This window comes from Chenopodium album, chromosome 4 (assembly GCF_948465745.1).
Source record: "Chenopodium album chromosome 4, dcCheAlbu1.1, whole genome shotgun sequence".
Classification (NCBI taxonomy): domain Eukaryota; kingdom Viridiplantae; phylum Streptophyta; class Magnoliopsida; order Caryophyllales; family Amaranthaceae; genus Chenopodium; species Chenopodium album.
In genome coordinates this window covers 14,665,729-14,683,768 of record NC_137837.1, presented here as the reverse complement: position 1 = coordinate 14,683,768, position 18,040 = coordinate 14,665,729, and the positions used below count along the sequence as shown (strand labels likewise).

General features: G+C 34.6%; 2 protein-coding genes across 4 annotated transcripts in view; one reads left to right on the top strand and one right to left on the bottom strand.

Moving 5' to 3' along the window:
- Positions 1-1,483: 1,483 nt before the first annotated feature.
- LOC145626742 (uncharacterized) lies at positions 1,484-7,182 on the top strand. The gene is made up of 7 exons (XM_081679214.1): positions 1,484-1,916; positions 3,840-4,017; positions 4,976-5,073; positions 5,186-5,282; positions 5,798-5,883; positions 5,967-6,042; positions 6,898-7,182. Exons 1-6 carry the CDS (start codon positions 1,692-1,694, stop codon positions 6,018-6,020), a joined length of 738 nt encoding a protein of 245 aa, XP_081535340.1. The 5' UTR covers positions 1,484-1,691; the 3' UTR covers positions 6,021-6,042; positions 6,898-7,182.
- A 2,231-nt stretch (positions 7,183-9,413) lies between these two features.
- The window catches only part of LOC145628953 (uncharacterized), a 34,640-nt gene continuing 26,013 nt past the window's right edge, over positions 9,414-18,040 (bottom strand). For all 3 annotated transcript variants that reach the window (XM_081681397.1, XM_081681398.1, XM_081681399.1), the window contains 12 exons: positions 17,231-17,302; positions 17,084-17,148; positions 16,788-16,890; positions 16,584-16,715; positions 15,460-15,603; positions 12,640-12,747; positions 12,506-12,556; positions 12,271-12,348; positions 12,073-12,186; positions 11,252-11,451; positions 11,074-11,143; positions 9,414-9,881 (listed from right to left, as the gene is read on the bottom strand). In XM_081681397.1, coding sequence (XP_081537523.1) covers positions 9,693-9,881; positions 11,074-11,143; positions 11,252-11,451; positions 12,073-12,186; positions 12,271-12,348; positions 12,506-12,556; positions 12,640-12,747; positions 15,460-15,603; positions 16,584-16,715; positions 16,788-16,890; positions 17,084-17,148; positions 17,231-17,302 — 1,326 coding nt within the window. In that variant the 3' untranslated portion in view covers positions 9,414-9,692. The remainder of the gene's footprint in view (positions 9,882-11,073; positions 11,144-11,251; positions 11,452-12,072; positions 12,187-12,270; positions 12,349-12,505; positions 12,557-12,639; positions 12,748-15,459; positions 15,604-16,583; positions 16,716-16,787; positions 16,891-17,083; positions 17,149-17,230; positions 17,303-18,040) is intronic.

Sequence of the window (18,040 nt, the reverse complement as noted above, 5' to 3'; positions counted from 1 at the left end):
TAACGCTCGACAGGTTGTTGAGTGTGGCGGTAATACCTCCGATTTAGGTGTATGCTTCCGCAAATTTTATTTAATGGTCGTTTATTTTCCTTTAGTTCTTGTTTATTATTAATTAGTAAATCGGGGGTGTTACATAGCCAGACCGCCACCTCTCCCCTCTCCAGACCGCCGCCTATCCTCCACCCCTTACGTCGTTGTTTCCCCCCTTCTCAAAACTCCTTCCCATTCCCCCAGGCAACCACCGATATCCCAAGTTTGCAGCCACCGAAACCCCAAAACGCAGCCACCGAAATCCCTATATCGCAGCCACCGATACCCAAAATCGCAAATTTAAGGCTGTTTCGAAAATTCAGGGGTGATTTTTAGGTGATTTCGGGATTAAGGGAGTGGTTTTAAATAAGTTTCGTGACAGGTATGCCGACCCACTTCAGATAACCACGCCTCTGCTAGGCAGCGTGTGGAATGGCCGAGAGCGGACCTTTTTGGTTTCAGCTTCTCCAAATTCGACCAGGTCGCCGGTATCCGAAGTAAGAAAGTCAAAGGTCTGTCCTTCTGGCTGCCGTCCACTCGACCCTATCTTTCGTAGCATGCATTCCAGGAGATGTGGACGAGTTTTAGCCTAGCTCCAGGATAATCCCTTTTGATAGCTCAATCTTCACGGCATCCCACCACCCTAAGGTGATCGTAATCAGGAAACTTCTTAATCAAAGATGTTTTCTTGTCTCTCGTTTCTTTTCCTTTTGCTGGTAGAACAAGCATCTATCAATTATGCTTTTCACTCTCCCTTCTCCCATGACCTTTATTACTTCAGGAAAAATGGAAACCTGAGCTTTGCACCTCAGTCACATCCCGGCATTCGTGGTTGGGGAATTGAGAGGAGAGAGAAAATGAAAAAGGGTTAATGTTTGGCCGGATTTCGTGAGTGGTGGCCGGATTTCGTGGATGGTGGTTGGGTTTCTTGGCTGGCCGAATTTCATGGCTGGTGGTTGGCGTCCATGGTTGGTGGTCGGATTTAAGGGTTTTCTATTTTTTTTTGTTTTTTTATTAAATTTTTTTAACCAATTAATTTATGACACATGTCACTTTAACCAAAAATAAATAAAAATTAACCCATTAAACTAGTAACCGACATTTGGAATTGAAGAAAAAGAACACCCCCCTAAAGTTCGGATTATTTCAGTATAATCCAAAGTTGGGATTATTCTACCAAAATTGATGAAAGTTGGGATTATTATTTCTAATTTTTCCTTTTTTTTTTTTTTTTTAATTTTTATTTTTTTAACCTACCATATAGATATTCGTCATCATTAAATAATTATTTCGTATAATGAATATGTTTTCTTAATGTGTGCCCTATTAGAAAAACCAAGTCTATTTAGACCGGTTACAATTCGTATTCGTATTCGTATTCGTATTCGTATTCGTATTCAGAGTTCGCTTACTAGAAGAGTCGAAGTCAAAACGTTTTCCAACAACTTCTTGAAGTATTTGGTTAACTTTTCCCGGAGAAAGAAAGATCTACTGTAGAATAATACGCCCTATTCTTTTACTTCTTCCTCCTTACACTACCATTAATTCTCTCCCCCTTCAAATTATCCCCAATTTCCCAAGCCCTAATTTCCCAAACCCTAAATCAATCCCACACTATTCTTAATTCACATTCAATAGTCCCTGCAATTCAAATTCAGGCGATGTCGACGGTACCTTCATCGTCATCTGCGTCAATTTCTTCGCAGTTTACATATTCAAATGGATCGTATTTTCCGACGCCGTTTCATCTCCAACAAACTCAATACGCTGCGCCGCCGCAACCGCCGCTTCCTGCCGCCGTCCCCGTCATTCCTACCGCTGCTCCCATCGCCCCTTCAGTGTATCCTGCTGCACCAGGGGTTTACACGCTCCCCCAATTTCAGCAGGTTGTTAAAGATTTTGATTTCAATCTTTTTTTCTTGTGAATTTTTGATGATTTTTGATGATTTTGTTGTTAGTTTTTAGATATTATGCTAATTTGATAGGTTTTAAAGCTCTATTGCTGTTTAAAAATTGAAATTTGATGAATTGTTCGGTATTGAATGTTGTGGGTAGTTGATATTTTATGGAACTGGAATTGATTAGGGTTAGGATTCAATGTTAGGTTGTTTCGGGTGGTGGGTATTTTTATTGTGAACTGCGTAATTGGGGGTTACTAAGTTTTTTTCGAGTAATGGTTGATTTCTTGGTTGAGGCGGATGTAAGAAAGAATAGATGTTAGAAAACATTGAATATTTGAGGAAAGCAAAGGAGTTAGAGTTCGGTCACACCATCTTTTTCAAACAAAAACATTAACATAGGGAGTGATCCTGTATGGATTTGCTGTAATTAACTATGACGGCTTGCTTGAAGTGCTTTGTGTTAAACATGAAAGTCCTTTGTTGTTATCAGGTTACGTTTGTCTCTGGTCAATGCACCTGAGTTTTATCGATTCCAAATATATTAGGCTATATCCGATTCTTGCTTTTTTAACAAAATGCCGAAACAATTATTTCCTAATCCATTGTGTAATATGTGGTTGTCAAACCATTACTGAAACCAAGTTATTGAGTAATTTAGTTTACACTCCTTGGGTTAGGCAGCTTTGCTGCATCCAAATTATCCAACCTTCCCACTGGCACAACAAAGATAGAGAGGTTTTAGGGGCAGAGAGGGGCCGAGGGGGTGGATTGCTGCATTGTTTACCATCATTATGGTAAACTCTGCCTTGCTGCTGTCTTCCCACTGCTACCTTTAATTTCACCTAGCCAATCTTCTCAGCTGTTAACTGTGCCATCCTAAAGTTCAATATAGGAGTTTTGTATGCTTTGAATATTTGCATGGTTGGAAAGATATGTGTTGTTAATTGTTATGCATTAAGTAGAAGTTGAAATGGACAAAAATACAAGAATATGGGTATCCTAGCAATAGCTTTAACAATGGATGCAAGCTAACATCTTATTTTGAGGTTATAATCAGTCTGGTCACAATAGAGTTGTTTGGCTGTTATATGAACTCATAAATTTGGGTTAGGTAGTACTAAAGAAATGTAGGGATTATGAATTTTTTTTTTTAAAAATAATAACTATGTTGAAAAGAAGAGCTGAACCTTATTGGAAACGAATTACCTTTTTAGTGAGAGAGAGAGAGAGAGAGAGAGAGAGATTTGATGCTTGATTCTAGAGTAAGTAAAACATGTCCAACAAACACCTGGTGTCTAAAACCAAGTTCTTAAAGAATACTATTTTGTTCTTATTCCTAATTCCAAATGCATACCACTTGTGTTACTAAATGACTTTTTTTGTCTTTGTGGTGAGAATTTGGAGTTGCCTTCTGACTGATTGAGCTCTTAAAAAGGCTATACTAAAGTAGTTTTAAGAGCTGCAGTAGCATATTGACAAGTCTTTATGTTTGGATATCAAGTCTTTAACAAAAAAAAAAAGTAGTTTTAAGAGCTTTTCTTAAGACTTTTTAGTTGACCATGGATAGGTATATGTTATTTATGTGCTTTGAATGGGATTGGAAAGCCAACCTTTCCTTTTTTAACGGTAAGATAAGATAGATTGAAAAGTTTTGTATGTTTGGGTGGTTCAATCACTCCATTTGGCGACTTTGTTAGCCATGTGTTACGATTATTTCTGCCTGGTACATTATTTTTGTGGAGCGATGTGAAAGGGGATCAAAACCTCATTCTGGTTTTATTATTTTAAACTTATAGCAAACAAACCATGGTTGTCTTTTGCTGCACTGGTGGATTGGGATATTATGTTTATAGTATCATTACTTTTTTCACTGTATTTTATTGATAATGTTATTGTTTTCTATTACAGGCACAACAATTATTTCAAAAGGATGCACAAACTATCACTCCTGAAGCTCTAGAGAGTGTCAAAGCAGCTCTTGCAAGCAGTGACATTGAACATAAAGCGGAAACAAAGAAGAAAGCAGTACCTCGTAGAGCTGCTGGTCAGGCATGGGAGGATCCAACACTTGCCGAGTGGCCAGAAAGTATGTTTATTCTTTTCCTTTTCTGATATATACCCTGTATTGGTATAGTTGTATGTTTCTTGGAATCTTGTTTTGGCGCTACCAACCTGTGAATACTTTAATCTCTTTTGATTATAATAACATAGAATTATTGTAGCTATGTCATAAAGAAGTATTTTCTCCAACTTTGCATCAGTGCCTCACCCTCAGACTATTAACCCTCTGAAATTTGGCAGCCCTTGCATTCTGATCTGGATCTGTACACTAATGAATCTTATGCTTATCTGGTTTCTGACTTGTGCATATTTGGATGTGTTGTCCACAAAATATTACAAGAAAAGAGTACTGTCAGCTGGGGAACAGCCAAATCTATTGAATAAATGTTCAGACCATCTTGTAAGCTGATTTGTTGTCACAATTGTATTTGCATGTAGCTAGTATGTAATTATCTCTCACATTGTTTTCACCAACTCGCCTACACTCTTTCTTTTGATGTTTTTCTGTATCCTTAACGGTGAGGATTCATTCACTTTAGTACCTTTTCTTGCTTGGATTATCATCTATTAGAATCATTTAAGAGCTGTATATTGGTGTGTTAACCAGGCAACAGCTGGGAATTAAACATGGTAGGCTGAAGCTGAGTGATGGTGAGTAAATTCCTGTAAATGCTACAGAGTTCTTGATGTAGCCAGTTCGATTGATGTCCAAAAAATTGGTTCTTTTTATTTCTTCTTCCACAGGAAATTTAGGTTCATTCATTGCTGTCACAAGACTATCTTTTGCAGTTTTGCTTGATTGGGTAAATGTGATATTTCAGACTTCTTTGGTAATAGAGTAATCGTGCAAGGTCTGTGTATTCCAAGAAATCCAGAATTTTGAGTTCTTGTATTGCTAATTTGTCTTTGTGTCTCATGTATGCATTTATGTTCCTCATGCTGCTGTATTTGAGTTTTGGCGCTGACTGATTTGTATTTTTCAGATGACTATCGCCTATTTTGTGGTGACCTTGGAAATGAGGTGAATGATGACGTCTTATCGAAAGCATTTTCACGCTTTCCTTCCTTTAACATGGCCAAAGTAAGTTATTGTGTTTTGTGGACTGTCTGATTTTTCCCATTCCCTTCTTTGTGGTTATTTAACTGGGTTATTATTATTATTATTATCTTTTTAATATATATTTTTTTTATAGGTGGTTAGAGATAAACGGACTGGTAAGACTAAGGGTTATGGATTTGTGAGCTTTGCCAACCCTACGGATCTTGCCGCCGCTCTAAAAGAAATGAATGGTATGTATATCTATATCTAAAATGATGATGTGGTGTTGACTGTCTTTCACTCTGTATATATCTTAACCTATTTATAGAACACCTAGTCAGTTGCGTGATTGCATGTTTTAAGTTTTTTATCAGTTACATGCAATTAGTTTGTCAAATAATTTTCTCATTACTTCCCGTTCTTTGCCACCCTCCGTGCCTGTTGCTAGAAGTTATGGCCTTGCTGCCAACTTACAGGGGTTTATTTGAAACCAGTACTTGTTTTGTTTGGCCAAATTGCATAATTGTGTGATAATTGCATTCGATTCCCAGATATGCTGTGGGTTTGGTCAGGTAGTAACATATTGTCTATACAGAGTGATGCACTCTGTTTCTTGCCAATAATAGAATTGTATTAGTTGGAAGTAGTTTGGAACTTTAATTAATTGATTGGCAAATTCTTAGCTCTCCCTTGCCAGTTTGTACATTGTTTATAGAATCTTTGCCACACATTTATATTTTTTTTTTATAAAATCCATGTTTGGCAGGTAAATATGTTGGAAATCGGCCAATTAAACTACGCAAAAGCAACTGGAAGGAAAGAATAGATCAGGAGGCTTTGGAAAGGCAAAAGGTAGTGTTTAATACCTAAATGTTAAGCATTCTGCATTTGCCATTATTTACTATTACTAACTTTAACTATAATTTATGTTGCAGCACCAATCCTACAAGAAGCCTAAGCTGGCTAAGAAGAGTGTATTGCACAAGTGACTACAAGCAGTATTTTGATGTAGTAAGTTGCTTCTTTTTACTGTTGCTTTGGGATATCTTACCAAGTAACTAGTATTTGATCAAAATAAATATTGAATATTGCTTATTTTATTATAATATGAAGTATTTTGTAAGTTCAAAGTTCTTTGGTCTCTCCATGTTCTGTAGTCTACTTCATGTACAATAACTTTGCTTCTATACCAGATCTTGTCTTGTTTATAATCAATTTAAATTGAATGCCATCTTGTCAATTTCAGATTCTAACATCCATTGAAGAAAATAGTACTTTCGTATTTAAATAGAAGTCTCAATTTACCCAAAAAACTTGTCCTTCAATTGAAGTTTTGTTTTGTCATCTAATTTTTATTATTACTCAATTATCCTATATTTTTTCGCTCCTTAAACATTGCACTATTTTCAACTCTTAAGGAAGTTTCACAAATATTGCATCTTGCTCATTTTAGAAAAATAAGGTACCCAATTTACCTTTACTTCAGAGTAATACTTGTTGCTTTAGTTTATGATTGCAATCAAATGGGCAAGTTTGTATTTTTTCCATCTCTCTCTCTTCTTCCACTACCTAGAATATATATTTATCTTCAACATGTGCCAAAGACAAACAAGACTTTAATTTGGGGATGGAGAGAGTATGACCAATTATGATCAATAAATACTAAGCCAACTTGCTATAACAATTTCATGACTTAGGGTGTGTTCTTTTCACTTTAATAATACAAGTTTTATGCCCAATAAGTTCAAATAAGTTCCAATCAGTTTCTTCATGAGGTATAATAAAGTACCAATTAAGTCTGATATGTAGTTATGTTTGAATACGACTTTGCTTGCATGCTAATGTGCATTCTTTCTTGCTTTGCAGACAACTGGAGTCGATTGAAATTTGAGGAACCCTGATGTTCCTATGATTGGTTGGGTATGATAATAACAACTGGTCTATGGATACCAAAAGAAGAGCAAGAGTCCTGTATTTTATGTATGATTGTCTGATTTGAAATGATATAGAAATTGTCTGATTGACTCCTACAATTCATATCTAAACTTTAAAGCTCTAATTTTCAATGCTAATACTATGCTTGAATATTGTAGAATATTATTTTCTTGTTTGCCATTTAATAGTATCTACATTTACAATATTGAAAGACAATTTTAATAGATTTGTTTATCTACTACTACTAGTGTTGGAAAAGGGATTTGTTGTTGCTGTTGTGTGCGTGTGAACGTGTTTGCTTGTGTGTGCAAGGATTATTGCTTGCTTTTTAAAAGAAGCAAAGGAAGTATATTAGGAAGCATCAAATAATTGCTGGTTCAATTTTGAAATGTTAAAAAAAGAAAACTGGTCACTGTCTCATGACAAGGCAAATCATCATCTACTGTTGTACTTAGTAATTTTTTTGGTCAGTGACAGTGATTCTATCGTGAATTGTCAAGTCCACTTAACAATTTGAGGAAAAATTATACATCTATGAAGGCCGTTCTTAAGAGTAGTTGACAATGTGATTAGTTTGAATATATCCCTTTCATAGTTTCATCCCTTGTAGAAAGCCCTATAGCTATTTTTTAAGTCGAGTTTTCAAAATTTGACCAAGATTTTTCGTTGATTCATAGTCGATAATATTGCAAATGGAATTTTCTTTCTCTGTTCCACAAATATTGGGTCAAGTCTTGGCGCATAGTGCCTATTGATTTTAGCGCATATAGGATGTCAATTTTACAACTAAAAAGTACTGTTTAGATAACTTATACTTTAGTGGTACATTATACATGCATAATGGTACATTATAACATACCATTAGAGAGTCAATTATTTTCAGAAGTTGAAACTTATAGAATGGTAAAAAGTACCACTACACTCGTAATAGTCCACAAAACGTACTATTTAGACAAATTATACTTTAATGGTACATTATACATGCATAATGGTACATTATAATGTACCATTAGAGAGTCAACTTTTTTAGAAGCAAAAGTTAATTAGCGGAAATTACTTCCTATTTACATAACTAGCCCATAGGTGCTATGCGCCCAGACTCACTCCAAATATTGCAATATTTACCATTAGAAGGTTTCACAAATATTACAACATTTCCTTATTTGTACATGTTTTCTTCTTTTCTCTCTTTTTATCATGTGCATCTCTATTTTTATTCCTCTCCATCTCTCTCCTCTTTTTAAAATTTATATCCGATTCACATGTAATACTTGGAAAACAAAGGAAATGCTCCCTCTGTTTTTAAATACTTGCTCCACTTTTCATTTACGGTCGTTTTTAAATATTTGTTCCATTTTTTTTATTTGGAAAACTTTTATAATATTTCATTCATATCTTTCACCTAGCGGATCCAACATAAATTATATTTTATTAATTTTATATTCTCCCGCCTTCAATTCTCTTAACTACTTTTGCTTTTTATAATTTTTTATTCTCTCTTACCCCACTATCTCCATATTTTATTACTTTCTCTAATTTCTCCTAAAACTCCGCGCATGGAGAAATGAAGCATCCCTCCGTTTCAATATGATAGTCCCATATGAAATCAATCACATAAAATAAAAAAAGGGGAATATTTGGAATCTAGAATTAAGTAAAAAACAATTCACAAATAGTTTTGTCTTATTTAATTTTTTTTTTTTTTTTTTTATTTTTTTTTTAGGAAAGCATTAGCCATAATTGCATAAATCATGGGAGTAATTTCTTTACTTAGAGTCATTTCATCAATTCACAATCAATTAATCTAAGCAATTAGAATTTATTATGTATAAAATAGGAAATAAAAACTAAGTTAAAGTAGAATACATTCAATTTGGGTAGAATCTTTTTAAAACGTCCAAAAATAGTATATGGGACTAACAAATTGAAACGGAGAGAGTATTTAAAAACAGAGGGAGTATTATTTTAAGGAAAAATATACAAAGTATATATATACTTTAAACACAATGTAAATTTGGTTAGTTTTTCCTACATTATTAAACAGCTACAAAAGATTGATAATCAAAATAGTTTGAAAGAACCCATGTAAACATTAACAAGAAGCTCTACTGAAAGTTGAACAAAATTTGGAAGGGTTGATTCCAATTTTGACAGTAAGATTCATTTTTAATTTTAATCTACTTTAATTTCATATTTTCTTTTTTTTAGAGGGAGAACTCAACTTTGCTCTAGAATAAGAATGTTATTATTGCATGTACAATTTGATGGTTTCCAACCCTCATCCCTATCTCCTCCACAGCTACTCTCTTTATTTCAAAACAATCCAACGTAAAGACTTTTAAATAATTCTTATAACAGAAAATTAACTGTAAAACCATTTTGTGGTCTACTACTTACCGGGTAAATTAATCAGCCAAACAAACAGTTATTAAGCGACTTGAAAACTGTTTACAATACCCTCAAGGCGGCCTCAATGAAAGAAAAAGAAAACAAAGGGCCTTCATCTATATAGAATGGACAATATTTAATATAATTTTCTAAACAAATTTCCTAATCACTATATTTAAAACTACTTGTAATATTTAACCAACCTGTGTGAAGATGATAGGCATTTATACAACAGCTATTAAAGGGACCAAAAAAATGTAGTCTTCCACCTTATGGATGCTTCTCAACTATCCCCCTCTCGAAAAATCAAAAAGATTGTGCTACCTTGAAAATTTATGTCATACCATTCGCAGAAAGCCACGGACTTCAACCAAGAATTCAAGAAGATTTTTTCTGAACCTTTGGTGATTAATACGATCCAGTGTTGAAGAAAGCTGGTTAGAGCTTGTAAGAGCATGCAATGCAGTTGCTAGTCTGGTCTGGAATGCTGGATTCGTTTGTTTCTCTATCAGCTCACTGCATAGCCGCTGAAATAGCATAAAGTTTTGAAGATCAGTAACAGCAAAGTAGGTCAAAAAGGATTTAGAAGTGTAGCTTTGCCTCAAATCAAAGCAGGTAGCATAAGAGCAACTACAATGGTTGGCTAATTCATATAATAGCTTGTTATGCCAAATCATCTTTTTAAGCTACAACAATTCTAGCTATTTGTTGCTCCAATGGTTAAGCTAGTTATAAATTAATTTATTTTTAAATTTAAAATATTTTTTATCTAATAAATATCTACCAAGCTAATTAGCTCTACAAAGCTAATTTGCTTGCCAAAGCTAATTAGCAAGATGTGCAACAATGGTATAGCTATTAGTTTAAGAGTTTTAATATTTGCAAGCTAGTCCCTTTTTTCAACCATTGGAGTTGCTCTAATAGCACAAGTTTTTGAGCACCGAAACTGAGAGATTCAACAAGTGATGGGGGTAGAAAAACCATGTTCCCATCATGCAAAATCTAGTCCAAGCTGATTTAACACAATTTTCATTGTCCTTGCTCATTTTATCCTCACCTAATTTTCTTTATGGAGTCAAATTTACCACACAAACCACTAATTAATCATAATCTATACTCCTATTTGTTGTTTCCATTTGGAATATGGGTACAAACCTAGGAAGAGTGGATAGATATTATATAGATTGTGTGTTAGTAGAATGGATGGAGTATCAAAATAATGTAGTAGATTTGTGTCAAAAGTAACTAGTAATTAGCATCATCGGCATTTTTTAATATTTGTCTTCACTTATCATTAGCCATCACTTATCATTAGCCATTAAAACGGGTCATCATTTGGTTTTTGAGAATGCAAAATTTTTCTGATTGTTCAATATATCAATAGAAATCGAAGATAAAGCCCAGCCAGCAACTGGAATTATGCTTGAAGCAAGGCAAGAGCTCTGTATACCCTTATGCCATGAGACCCAGACATAGAATATATAAACTTCTTTAGTACACAGCCACAGCAAACAGGCACCCAATATTTAAATACCTTAAATGGATTAAATGAATTGATGCCAAATTCAATCTCAAAAGAGGTTCCAAATCCTTCAACAGTAATTTTAAAGTCTAATTTATATTTCAAACTTGGCCTCAACTTTGAGTGATTTATGACAACCACAAAATCTGCAGACATGCCGGCACAGACTTCAATGTGCTATAAGATGAGATGATTACCTGATATAGACTTGGCTCACAAAGAATTAAAGGAAAGAGAGCATCTGCCGCTGCACTCACCAAGTCAGTGCTGAAGTACCCAAAAAAGGGGGAAAAAAATAGGTGAAGTTAGAAAGTCAATGGAGCCTGATGCCCAAAAGGAAAAAAAAAATAGTTAAAATTACCAACAAACTTGTACCTGTAATCCTCAAACAGAAGTAACTGCAGCAGGGAAGGGAGGAAGCGACTCAAAATTCCTTCCTGAATATTCTCCCCCTTACCCTTGACACCACTAGCAGCATGTGAGCCTAGACCCACGTTTCCAGCAATAGTTTCTTTATAATGAAATGAAGCAAGGGCTTTCAAAGCTCTCAGGCACTTGTAAAAAATTTCAGAATCCTGCACCACAAGGTAGAGGAACAGATGCATCAATGCCTGGTATATTAATAAGAAAACAGAACTTTATCGGTGGTTCTCCAACTATACTGAAGCTAAAAGGGGCAGCCCCGCTAACAAAGTTAAGTCCAGTGGATATCTGATTCACCCAAAACTAATTGGACTGGAAGTGAATGATCCTTGATGGTTTTCTTTATATATAATTTTTATTGTATAAATCTTTTGTTTTTTCTTTTGAAGACTGGGTTGAAAACAGATGTATATTTAGAACATGAATGAAGCTCCTTCATTCATTCATTCATTCATTCAATGTTGAATTTCTTTTTTGTTCTGCAGTCATGTGTTGTAAATTGTAACTTGATTATAAATTAAAGATACTTATGGTGCATTTGAATTTAAAATACAAGTAGAAGGCTAGGATCAATATCATCTTTATATTTTTCTTTCTTACTCCATATGTTTCACATTGTTCTTCTCACTTAGAATCTTTTGTGAGACGAATTTGGTCAAAGTAGGAAGAACAATATGAAACAGAGGGAGTATTATTCAACCCTGAGATAAATAATATGCATTTCCCTGACTTGTGTGATTGGTAATAACTTCCAAGAAAATAAAAACCATTACCTGATGGCGAATGCCAAAGTCCAAGGTTCCAATTATATGTGCCAAAGCTTCTGCATTAAGTTGACCAACCATTTCTGGATAAACCTCCAACATGTGTGACATCAATGAGAAGTACTGCACAAGTGATCACTGATATATCAAATTCCATAAGTAAATTCTAAAGCTTGCAATGTACACATGCAGAGTAAACAAACTTACATCATGACATAATTTAGGGTACTTCAAAAGGTCAATAGAAATCAAAGGAGTGATTATGTGGAGACCTACAAATACAACCTGCATCAAATTAGACACGAAAGTCGTTAGTACCATTACAATTGTCAGAATGCTCATCCACTTTATGAAGTGTCCAGTTCTATTTTTAATTAATTGACACTTGCCACAGCCAGTAAGGAGTAAAAATAGATGAAGTTAACTGGAGGTGAAAATAAACCTGAGCAATGCTTATAGCCTCTGACTGGACAGAGTCGGTTGAGAAGTCAATCTGTAAATTATAAATACTCAGTCACGACTTGGGTAGAATGGGTATGTAATTAAATTAATTCTGACGTACAGAAGCAATCATACCAGATCTTTTGTGCAGAGGCTTGCAAGTAGCTGAATTAAAGCACGCAGATCCTTATATTTCTCAGTACTTGCTTCACTGGCTAAGGTCTTTGAATGACTAATGGAAATCTAAATCAACAGGAGGAAAAGTATTTTGCGTTTTAATACCAAGACAACAAAAATGCATAATTATTAAATATACATTGGGAGACCGTCAATATAGGATCCTAGTGAGCATAATAAATTTGATCCTAGTGAGCATAATAAATTGTTAGCTTATCAAAAACATAAGCAACAGGAAAGCCAGTAGGTTTCGATTTCTTTCTAAGTTACAAATCAACATTATGATCAAACAGGAAGCATACCAACGAAAACACTTTTGGATGGGAAATGACTAAAGAGGAGGAAGGACTCAATTTTTGGCCTTTCTGACTAGTTTCATCTGTATTAAAAAAACACATGATAACAATTCAGACAGGCTCTGTGTAATAGGACGTGCATCCATGAATATGGATAACTTTGGCATGACTTCAGCAACTACTGAGCTATAAATCTCAGGACTCAATACAATGATAAGAGACTACAGTTAATATCTTTGTAATTTGATGTACTAGAATATACATAAACACTCTCCTAAATAATTTGGTCCAGCCCCTTTTAAAATAGAGTAATGATATATGTAGCCCTTAGGGCTATAAATAAGCATTAAATATACTACCTAAAATGGAAATAAGTTGGGAATTCATGACAAAATCACGCGCAAATCGGTGTAATTAATGTTAATTTATCCTCAATATTTCCTCTTTAAGCTTCTTATACATAGCCCTAAGGGCTATGTTTATCATTTTCCTTTAAAATATACTAAGCCCTTAATAAAATGATTGGTTCCAACAGCCACTCACTTGTGGTTTTAACAAATATTTATAATATTTCTACCCAAAGGCATTGCCCATACAACAAGCCTTCAGCTCAAACTCAAATTTATAACCTTTGATTTACAATCACCCTCACCCCACCCCACCCAGCCAAAAAAAAAAAAAATCCCAGAAGACTACCTTGAGGCCTTGACAACATCCATCCTAACACTCGTGAAAAAAGCTTATGCCAAATCCAACAAGTCATAAAAGAACACAACCCTTCAATCCTCCACTTCTTCAATACATTCATTATAAACTAGTAAGATGATTTTAAAATTCAACGACAGTTGGACAATAAAGATTCAATCACAATCTACTATGACACTAATCTTAAATTTATAAAAGTTAAATTATAAAGAGTAATAGTATGTCGAACAAGAAAAAAGGTAGTTACATTTTCCAAGATAAAACCTTTCCTATATTGTGTTCACCTCTTTGTCTCTCCCTCCACTGTCCATAATTGTCATTGTTGACCATGACATGACTTGCCATCATCTCTCTTTCACAATCAAAAGCCATAGAATCTCATTATAACATCTCATCAATTGAAGGCTTAAAAAGTAATTCAAAGGAACTTTTTATGTAAATCCTTGAACTGAGACAGGCAGACTCTTTTAGCAGGAACACAGAGCATGGACAACAAGGTTGGTTAAGGTTTGTGAACAGAGTAGGTAAATAAGATTTATCCTGTCAGGCATCTTAGTCTAATCTTACCCTGGCTGCTCCCATGTCCATATCCAGATCATCGCAGGTCATTGTGATTGTGGTATAACAGCAGATTCCAAGAATCAGGTTTTCAACCCCTTGATTTAACTATTCATACCTTGGGCATCCTTAAGGATCCAAGAGTATTACTTCCTTGCACCATTTCAGACTCACATTCTCACCTTTACCTCATGGCCTCACCCTTTCACCCAAAATTAATTGTCTACGTAGTAAGTCGATTGCAAAATGAATCACTCCACTTTGCAGGCTTTACAAATACACCGATTTCCATAAATCTCTCATTACTAGGCACCAATGTCGCCAAAGCTTCTAGTTCATATTCTCATCTCTCCTATGATTAAACAACTTTGGTTTGTACTGGAGGCAATGCAACTGACACATGAGTAGTTCACCAACATTAAATAAAAGGGTGTTAGTACATCAGGGGTATTTTATGCTCGTGGATTTAGAACCCTGGTTGTAGGTCTTTGGTATTTGCGGCTGCGTCACAAAATTGTGAGTTTTCCAAGAAAAGAGGATCAATTTAATGATCCAGCTACACCAATAAGCAATATGAGTTCAATGTCTCTTTTCAAATATACATTTGTAAAGATAATAATAAAATATAATGAATATAAAAAAGGAAGAGTGACGGATAAAGTGTTTATAATTCACAATAGTTTAATCACAGATATATGTTTAGGAAAAAAACTTGGATAATCTATAATTAGATTCTAAGAGTTAAAACACTGTACATACCCAAAAAAAAAAAAGTTCAAAGGGTAGCACAAGCACAAAAAATATCATAAAGGGGATCATAAATAGTTGCATCTATCTTTGCCAAATGTCTTCCTCAATTTTAATTTGGCAATGTCAAAATAAAAAATCATATAGTAGGACATGAACAATACTTACAGTGATATAAACTATTTGTAATGAATAAATTTCTATTGCATTCTCCAACATCTAACAAAACAATTTAGGATGGATCATTGCTAAATTAGATTAGATTACAGAAAGATAATATTAAGTGTCATCCCGTTTTCATTATAATTTCCCTATTACCAATAATTTCTTCTACTCTTCAGAGCAGTGCCCCCCATGCAAATAAAGAAGAGTTTTAAATCTTTAATTACCCACAAAAATCTTGTTCATCATTCCTAAAACCAGGTTAATGCATTCATAAAGCCAAAGATAAGCACAAGCTTTAGAAATTTACCTTGCCAATGTTGTGGGAGGAGTATATCTGAAGCAAACGCATACAGAAGTTGATGAGAGTAGCAGTTTCTTGAGCCTCCAGGTAACTAATTTGGCCACTTACCCACTGGACAACAAATTTGAGCAGCAAATAGACAACTGCAGGCTAAAGAATATATTAACATTAGCTCTGATAATAAAGCATGTAAAATACTTTTATACAAAAAATTGAAATCTTAATAAGTGATTAGTCTAAAACCAGTAGAAAGAGTCTCCTTCAAATGATGCAACCAACACAAATACTAATGTCTCCAAACAAATATTCACCAAATCCTTTCACAGTTCCTCCTTATTCATGCATCATATATTCCATTAGCATCATTATTATTACAAACAGCAAGTTCCATCAGCTAAATATAATTACCACCTCAAGCTTTCTATTTTGTCAAAGCTCGGCCAAGTACTATCAAAGAAAAAGAAATTTAAGAGCCTTTGTAATTTAATGCTCAAAATTTTTACATTATGATTTTGACTGAGAGTTTAGATGGCAGTTTATAAAGTAATGTGATATAACGAGAGATCAATACCAAAACTGTAACAGGGAATAAGCAGTGCAGAAGGAGGCTGGCTATCAAACCGGATCATAAAGATCACAAATCAATCAAGGTCCAATTAAGATAAATCCTAGGTTATAGTAAGCAATTGTAATAAAAATAGAAGGTCCAATCATCACAAAGAATAAGATTGAGGGGAAATGATTGTAAGGTTACCACAGAACTTTTTATTAACATTGCCTCTGTTATACACTATTATCCATCTCCATATTTCTATATTCCAATCTGATTCGTATTAAACGATCACAGATCACTACCAATCTATATCTTTGATTCATTGGCCCGCCAAGCAATTCCATCCCTAAATAAAGAAAAAATTTACTATTGGCATGGGTATTAAGAGTGCTCATGTGAATAGAACTCTTTCCCTTCACTTACATTAATCCAAACCTTTTAAAATTGGAGGGGCATAGTTGAGAAAACATAACTTTACCAACCTTGAAAAAGAAAGTGAAGAAAGTAATACTATTCTTTCACCCGTAATTTAGATAAAAAGCTTACCAAATTATTACTAGATGAATATGAGCATTACCTCATTCTTGTAAACTTCAAGAAGTTTCATAATAGAATCCATTACAGAAACTCCCATCTCATAAATTGCCCTTTGTGTCCGAGGTTCTGAGGCACCAGCAGATCCACGCAGCCGCTCCAGTAAGCAACACACCTGTGAATCCAAAAACAACATTAAAATATTTACAAATCAGGAGAGTTCTCTTTCTCATAGGTGGTCACTTACCACCATGATAGTCTCTGGTTGCTGAGAGACATTCTTGATATCATGTTTTCCCGACAAATCCAGAAGATAAGCCGTCATATGATTCATGAGATCTCGAACAAACCTTTAATATACCATACCATGTTATCACTATATGTCCAATTAATCATCCATCAGAATTTAGAGTAAAAGCTGTCTTTTGAACCAAGGGCCTGAATTTTTAGTTCTTGTGACCCAAGCTCTCCTTTGGATACAGACATCCCATGTGTGTCTTTCTAAATAAATATATTCACTGCTTCAAAGAAAAGGAGTCTTACTGATTTGATGTCTCAAGGTCTCTCAGTGCAGAAGCCGAAAGAACAAGAGTTCGTGCAAGGGATCGCTGCATAGATAATGTGGTTATTACAATAAGTCATTATTCTTCGACATTCAAATAATAAGAAGCCCATAAGTTGGAAACTTACTTGGTGAGGAGCACTCAGTGAGAACAAATTTCTTTCATTGACAAAACATTTTGCCAACTCACGCCATGAATCCTACAGCATACAAAATTACAACTTAATTCCAGTTCTGTGTTTTGCCTCCAGAGAAGAACAAAGGTAATTTAGTTTGTGTGTAATTCTCTATCTTCCTAGAACTAAATCAGCCAGCTTCCCAAAGAGCTTAAAAGTTAATCCAACAAGCAAGAACTTCAATGTAAAAGATGTAGGGAACTACTGGATATAAACTTGCACAAGTTGAAGCAGCCTTTACTAAGTGAGATTATTTCAATTTTGCCATCTCATTTCAACACAACAGTACTATGGTTGGAGCATTAAAATTTTATACCAGACACCGAAAATTAAAACAGAAAATGGCATCATGGTATCCAAGCCACCACAACACTCTTTCCAATGAAACCTCCAGGGTTTAAAATTAATCTTCATCCAATCCTGAAAATATACTGTGCTACATATATTTTTACTTACATACACTTATTCCACTAGTAAGACACTTGGAGCAATTTTTTAAAAAATACCTTAGTAAATGAGAAGATAAAAAGAGAAGAGAACCAAAATCATATTAATAGTTAGAATTTTCAGATTCCCTAGTACACGCAGTCATACAACAGACAAAAATAAATTCTCATAACACCTGCAGCAGAAATCTTTATCCATACTAACCACTATGTGCATTTCTACGAATCTATCCTCCTTGCCCCACCCCATCCATGCCCCTCTAATAAAAAGAGAAGAAAATTCACTCTGCCCTTATTACTTGAGAAATAGAGGGGG